The sequence below is a fragment of the Carya illinoinensis genome, chromosome 8 (genome assembly GCF_018687715.1).
Source record: "Carya illinoinensis cultivar Pawnee chromosome 8, C.illinoinensisPawnee_v1, whole genome shotgun sequence".
NCBI lineage: Eukaryota > Viridiplantae > Streptophyta > Magnoliopsida > Fagales > Juglandaceae > Carya > Carya illinoinensis.
The window spans coordinates 7,943,768-7,951,995 of NC_056759.1; the positions used below are offsets into that span (position 1 = coordinate 7,943,768).

Below are 8,228 nucleotides of genomic sequence, written 5' to 3' on the forward strand. Positions count from 1 at the left end.
AGTCCGACATTTTAACAAGCATCTCTTGTGCGGGCAAAGGCACCCAACGGAACTCAAGATTTGTCTGTGTCCACTTCTAACTCAAGTCAAGCTTTTAAACCCTTCTTTACTTTCACAAACATTTAATTTCATCTCATTTTACTTAATTTTTATAAATTTTTAAAATTTTCATACAAAATAAAACAAACAATTCAACTTTTTGAAATTCCAATACAAAAATAATATAATATAATAATATTTTATTTAATTTTTAATTTTAATTTTTATTCATCTCATTTCATCTTATCTTTAAAAATAAAAAAGGCAAGTCGTGCCTTGTTAGAAATCCATTGATATTTACAAATCCAACAAAGCTCTAGGATCATATATCATAAATAAAAATTATATATGTAGTCATTTTTACATATTTTTTTGTGTATTCTACTGATATAATTGAATATGCATTAAAAAAAATTGATGCAATCAATTATATTAATAAAATGTACAGATAATATGCAAATTTGACCGTGCCTAATGTTACTCTATGATAAATGATCAGAGGACCTAACTATCTAAAATAATTGAAAAAAAACTTAATTGTACTTCTTCTTTTTTATAAATATTTTCTAAACATCTTTAAATATTTTTTAAAAATATAAAAAAATATTAGTTACTTACTTAATTATTAAGATTAAAAAAATACATAAACCGTCGATTTACGAGAATAAATTTAGAAGGTCTAATATTACTTTCCAATAAAAAAAATTCTAAAATCCCCGATAGAAATTGCTCATCAGACTCGTAGTTCTTCCGAAGCCTTAACTGAAAAAACTTAAAAATCTGCTTCAAGCATAAAACACAAAAGTCAAAAGTGTTATGTGACAGCATTTGCTACAGACTCCTCATGCAACATATGATATGTCGTTTTTACGTCACCAAAAACACAAAGAAATCTACCCGTAACATTCAAGACGAAACATCAGCAAGGATTCGGTGTTACCCAAATTGGAGGCCCGTGTACCTGAGAGTGCGGATTTCGCTGATAACAGGGTAAAGGTTCGATGCTTCCATCACATATCTTGAAGATGCCCAAATCATACTCACCAAAATCACTATCAAGATTGAATTCACAATCATCGTCGGTGAAATATATACAGTTCCCTAAACATCCCGGAAAATCAGAAGCCGGCAACGAGAAGGATGAATTTTGTCCGATAAACAACATCCGGTCACCCAAGCTTGTAACCTTCTCCCACTGTGGCCCGCTCCAAACCATTCTGAATACCTCAAACCGCACCGTTTTGTAGAACGCGTTCAGCGAGTATGGGGAGATGTCATCGTAATGAAGTTCTACGTACCGCGTTACCATCAACAATTCGTCCTCCGAGTTCACCAAATATCTCATGTCGCTGCGGGATTCGATTGGCATTCTGGTAATTGAGACGCTCGGCGACCCGCTGTGTAAATCGCACACCGCGATAGCGCCTTGCTTGTCCACCGCGTAGAATAAGTCCTTATGATATATAACGTCCTCACAGAAAAACGTCGCGCTGTGTAACAGTGTCCAGGATTGGTCGCCGTTCTTGCAGTACGCTAAAATATCTGGTTGAAGGAGAATTGCCAGCGCGATGTAGTTTTTATTATTGTTGTTATCACTCTGCGGGCTTGAGGAGAGAACCACTTTCTTGATAAAAGAGTCGCGCATTTCCCTCAAACCAAGCCGGTGGATTGCCCCGAAGGTGCCTCGAAGCTCGTATTCTTTACCGACTTCGGAGTAATTGAAGCTCAGGACGTAGGGGAAGGTGGAGAGCGGAGGAAGGTGAATCTTGGATCGAGTGAGAGGGTTGAGGAGAAGGACTTCTGGGGTTTCGCCGAGGATCACGAGCCAACCGTGGGAGGATCCACAGCGGCGCTTGCGGTGAGAGGCGGCTTCAGGAAGCTCGAGGAGGTGGAGTGACTGGGCAGAGAAGTCAAAAAACGCGAGGTGGGATTGGAGAGATTGGGTGTAGGGAAGCATGAGCCAAGGCAGCTGAGGAGGTAGGTGGCGCGGGATGTTTGAGACGGAGGATCTCCAGCTGTGACAGACGGCTCGGAATCGGAGGTAATCGGCGTAAATGGTGAGGCACTTTGAGATTGACTCGAAGAGTTCTTGCGGGAGTTGAGTCCAGTCGACGGCCATTTCTACGATTTTCCAAATTAAATGGAGGAATTCAAATTCTCGTGGGTTAGAAACACAGCTAGACTTTGGGAACGGGCGGAACTTAGGAGCGTCTCGTTCGATGCTTACCATGGCAGTCTTCGTCGGACTCCCAAGTCCTCCTTTATAGTTTATAAGGCTAACATACGGCACGGATTGCGTATCTCAAATGGCAACTTTTTTTTATTTATTTTTATATGAATTTTGCTATATATACACAAAGTTACGTACTAATTTATATATTAATATTGATTTATTTATACTTAAAATTTAAATTAATACTATTTTTAATAAAATTTACTTTTTAACCAATCACATCACATTAGTGTATAAATTAATACACAACTATACTTATAACTATATTTTTCTATTTTTTATTATTTTTTTCGCATTATGTTCCTTATATGTTTCTACTTTACGTAGTGGATGAATGACACTCGCAATTGACAACTCGATGGAAATGACAGGTTTTGTTCCTTCCCTGTCCCAATTAAGGACTGGTTTTGCCTTAAGAATAATAATGGTCAGAACTGCTACATACCCAAGAATAATAATAGTCAGAACTGCTACATACCCAAGAATAATAATGGTCAGAACTGCTACACACCCGGAGAATAATCCCGCTGCGGCCCCGATGCTGATGTGGTAATTAAAATATTAATAAAAAAATAATAATTAAAAAAAAATCAGAAATTTTTTAATTTCTCACTGCCTCTATCTCTCCAGCCATACAATTTCTATGCTCCTCATCTCCTCAAGCGATTTTCGGGCATATGACAAAAGAGATCACTCATATTCATTTATTCGCCTAAATATACAGCGAAAAAAAAGGTTCTGAGGTTTATAAATATGGATAAAAATTCCAGAGGTTGATGCTCCCTTTTTTGATTCAAACAAGCACCCACTCTTCCTCTTCCAACTACCGTTCAAAACCCATAATCGAAGTAATTAATTTTTCAAGATAATGGTTTTCATTATTATTGTCCTTTATGGCTTTGGAGAAAGAACAAGCAAAGCCTTCATAGGACTCCAAGCCTTTGGCTGAAACGCAGATGGCGCAGGCAACTCCTACCAATGCTCCCAACCCTTCATGGTTCATGCCAAAAAGGTACTCTTTTGTTTTTTTTCCCCTTTTCTCCGGGGTGCCTATTTGGTCCGTGAGAAAATTGGGAGAAGAAAATAAATAAAATTTAGAACGTTTCGTTTGCCCCAAAACCGAAACCAACCAACTGCAACGACCAACCAAGTAATCGGTACAACCTTCGAAGCTACAGAAGCAAAATCAGGAACATATTTTGGATTCTCAGAGGCAACACAAACAGAACCGAAACCATGTTACCAAAAATTTTTTAAAACAAAATTTGAAGAAATGTGTAAAGAATGTCAAACTAGGAGAACAACAGGAAGGGAAAAAAAAAAAGGCACTCCTTGAAAAACCGAATCACAGTGGACCTCTCATGGTGACCGTAGACCTCTTTCTTACCAACGACAACAACCGCGACTCAGATATCTACTAGCCATAGATGCGCAGGCTGAAGCGACCGTCTGGCAGGGGCACGGCCCCGACGGCTTGGAGGTTTGGGAGAGAGGGAGAACGACAAGGATGGAGTTTCGCGAGTTTCATGGAGAAGAGAGAAGAAGACGGGCTTCGCAGATTTGAGGGATGAGAGGAATGATGAGAAAGGAGAGATTAGAGGGAGATGAGAGGGTTAGGGTTCGGTTCGTGTGAGATGAGAGGGTTGAGAGAAGAGAGAGATGAGAGGGACGAGAGAGAAGAGAGAGATGAGAGAAAACACATCCAAGAAGGGAAAGCCAAAGTTCGACCGATGGGATTCTAAAATGTAAACGACATCGTTTACATTATCAAGCCACGTAGGCAACGGGGACGCACCCCGGGGATGTTTAGACTTTTCCAATAACGATAGCGTCTTGGCATAAAGGACTGAGGTTAATTGGTAAGGCCTAATTCGCTCAACTTTATACTCCAAATGGGTTTCGACTTTAAAACAATATTACATACAGTCGTAGAATATATAAATACCACATAATTATTTTAAAAAAAAGTGAGATTTATAATTAAATTTTTTTTTTATGTAAGTCTCATATTAATTTATTTTTTTCAAAAAGACTGCACAGCACTTAGACAACCACGACTACAAATATCATTTTTTTTAACAAACAGTGAAAATTCAAACAAAGTTTTAAATTTTATTTTTCAAGCATATATCGGCTCCCTTTAAGGAATATATACATGTATATATAATTCATTATTTTATGAGCATAATTATAAAATATTATAAAAATATTGTTATTTTATATAAGTATAATTGATTAGAGTTGTATGTGATCAGCCAAATAGTCGTACAGTCTTCTGGACATTTAATTCTATTTTGTAAAATATTGTTACTGCAATTAAAAATATATTTATATATATTTATCTAACTGTACAATTGCCAGTAAAATATTATAATATATTATTTTATTTTTCCTTATTTTTATTTATTAAACACTTTTTATAAAAATGATAAACTAGTCCCTTCTAATGCTAGCTACATTTAATTTTTAATCGGTCTCTTGTTGAGTTTAAACATGAAAATATCTTATTCAAGTTGAGCTTGAACATCTAAAAAAACTTTATTTGATTTCAAGTTGAGTTTGAATTTGAATTTTTAATAATCGAGTCAAGTTTGGTTAGGCACTACTCAACTCGAACTTGATTTGATTACAATATTATTTATTATTCTTAGAAATTTGAGACAGTAGTACAAACTTGAGATATTGTTAATGAAATTTATAATTTAATTTCTCCTTTAAAAGGAATGATCATAACCTTATATTTAAAATGAAAATTCGTGTTAGTATATAATTTTAATAATTGGAAATATCATGTCAAATTCTTAAAATATTATAAAAAAAATTCTTAAAATATCAATATTTTTATAATATTTTTACAATTATGCTCATAAAATAGTGAGTTATATATATACACACACATATTCCTTCTTTGGAGTAATCTTGCCGGTGGGATTTTTGCGATTTATTTGTAATCTGCCATAGATATTTTGTTCAGCTTGTTTGTCAAAACAAAAGTTATGGCAGATGCTTTAAAAATAGAGTTTTAAAACCCATGAATTTGTAATGAATTATATATATACATGTATATATTCCTTAAGGGAGCCTATGCTTGAAAAATAAAATTTAAAATTGAATTTGAATCTCCACCGTTCGTTGAAGAAGAATATGTGTGTCAATGTTGAGTTATTAGAATAGGAGATTTCCTATTAATGATAAGCTGGAGGTAAGCCAAATCCCTCGAAATGTGCGTTGTACGATGCCCAAAACATTTTTGACATAAAACTTTTGAGCCTCGTTTGTTTTTATAAAATTCTTATCTGATTTTGTTGAACTCAAGGTTTTAAGTTTCATGTGATTATAAATCTACACATGGATTTTGATGATAACAAATGAATTCAAAGAATAAAGAAGTCTCAAGCTCAAGTTGTCTACACAATGGAGTCAAGCACATCAAGGAAACAAGCATGAGCAAGAAGGGAACAAATTCACATTAAAATTCTAGAGTAATGTTGTAAATCTCTTCAAAATTCGAAATTAGGATTAATGCTCAAAATTAATATTTTATCATAAAGCATTAAAATACATTTTCCACATGTGCATGAATATTTTTGAAAATTAAATTTGAAAATTTTGAAAGATGATTGATTGTTATCTTTTGCATGTGCATGCCTTGATTAAATGGTTGAACTTTGAAAATATTAAAGATGATTGATTGTCATCTTTCACATGTGCATGTTTTATTTGAATATTTTCAAAAGTGATTGATGCTTTTTTAGACTTATACAAAAAGTAAAAGATTAGGTTTGAATTTTTTGAAAATGAAAGTGTGCTCATTTTGTCATATGCCAAAAGTAAAAGATTAGGTTTGATTTTTTTAAAAAGTGAATGATGTTGTCTTTGACAATTGAAAAAGAAGAACCTTTTATTTGAATTCTTTGAAAAAGTGAATGATGTTGTCTTTGACAATTGAAAAAGAAGAACCTTTTATTTGAATTTTTTGAAAAAGTGAATGATGTTGTCTTTGACATGTGAATCTTTTTAAATTTGAATATGAAGTCTCATATGCCTATAAATAGATCATTTGAGAGCTTCACATTTACAACACTAAGAGCATACAACATTCATTCAAAGCTTTCATTCTCTCTTCTTTAAGCATTGAGCCTTAATCCTTGTTCATTTTGAGAGATATAGTTTGCGCTGTATTGTTCTTATTTCACTCATTGAGGAGTGTTTTCTGATAACCTACCCACTATCAGCTCTTGTATCAGAAAAAGGGTGTGTATAATCCTTGTGTGTGTAGAAAGTATTCTACACGGGGAATAGTTGAATCACCACGTGTAAGGTGATTGCAAGTGTAGAGGGTGTTCTACACGGATCCTTTGTAGCGGTATTGTTCAAAGGTGTAATAAGTTTCTATCTCCACCTGAAGGAGGTTGCATAGTGAATTTGGGAATCCTCAAGGGGTAGCTTGAGGCGAGGACGTAGGCAGTGGGGCCGAACCTCGTTAACATACTGAGTTTGCTTCTCTTTTACCCTTACTCTTTATATTTATTGTTATTTTATATTTTGTTTATATTTTATATTATATATTTGATTTATAATTGTTATTTTTTTTATACAACTCAATTCACCCCCCCTCTTGTGTTAGTCATCTGGGCAACAATTGGTATCAGAGCTAAGAGCTCTATTATAAGATTAACTATCTTTTGAGTTAAAATCTTATGGCTAACATTGCAGCTTCATTTGGTGAAGATCAATCTAGCAGTCGGCCTCCACTCTTTTGTGGAGATAATTACTCATTCTGGAAAGTTAGAATGAGAATATTTCTTCAAGCTCAAGGTAGAGAAATCTGGAAATGTATTGTAAATGGACCTTATATTCCAACAAAAGTGGTTGATGGAGTAAAGGTCAAAAAGGAAGAAGAAGAGTTTGATCGTGAAGACGATAGACTTTATACTTTAAATTTAACTGCTATGAATTTATTATATAATGCTCTTAATGGAAATGAATTTAATAGAATAATGAATTGCGCTACGGCAAAGGAAATTTGGGATAACTTGGAAGTAACTTATGAAGGAACTTCGCAAATAAAGGAATCAAAAATTTATATTCTTACTCATGAATATGAAATGTTTAAGATGAATGATGATGAATCTATTTCTAGTATGCACACTCGTTTTACTAACATCATAAACAGCTTGACAGCTCTTGGCAAAGTTTATTCCAAGGTGGAGATAGTAAGAAAAATTCTCAACTCTTTACCAAAACGTTGGGAATCAAAAGTTACAGCGATTCTTGAAGCTAGAGACCTCAAGAAGATCGAAGTCAATGAACTCATCGGGTCACTTATCACCCATGAGTACACATTGAAAAGAGGAGAAGAAGAAGGAAAGCCAAAGAAGAGCTTAGCACTTAAAGCTGTTCCTCATGAAAGTGAAAGTGATGAAGATGAGGAAAATGATGATAAAGATGACGAAGTTGCGATGATAACAAGAAGAATTCAGAGGTTCTTGAAGAAAAATAGAACTCCTCCGAGGAAATCTTTCAAAAAGTTTTCCAAGAAAGATTCAGGTAAAAATGATACTTTAATTTGTTATAAATGCAATAAACCTGGTCATATCAAGTCAGATTGTCCTCTGCTAAAGAAAGATCGAAACAAGGGCAAGAAAGCAATGAAAGCTACATGGGATGATGATTCAAGTAGCTCAGATAGTGAAGCAAGCAATGAAGAATCAGCAAATCTTTGTCTTATGGCTAAAGATGACATTGAGGTAACAAATCTTGATAATATTGAAAATCCTTCATATGAAGAATTGCAAAATATTTTAGAAGAGATTTATGAGGAATTTGAAAAATTGGGTATCAAGTATACTGCTTTGAAAAAGAAAAATTCTTCTTTAACAAACGAAATTGAAATTTTAAGAAAAGAAAGTATCATTTTGAAAGATGAAAATCTTGAATTGAATAAGAAGAAAAC

General features: G+C 34.2%; 1 protein-coding gene across 1 annotated transcript; it reads right to left on the minus strand.

Moving 5' to 3' along the window:
* Nucleotides 1–784: 784 nt before the first annotated feature.
* Nucleotides 785–2,307, minus strand: LOC122319092 (F-box protein SKIP23-like). Its single transcript, XM_043136984.1, has one exon. It carries the CDS (start codon nt 2,267–2,269, stop codon nt 959–961), a length of 1,311 nt encoding a protein of 436 aa, XP_042992918.1. The 5' UTR covers nt 2,270–2,307; the 3' UTR covers nt 785–958.
* Nucleotides 2,308–8,228: the final 5,921 nt, after the last annotated feature.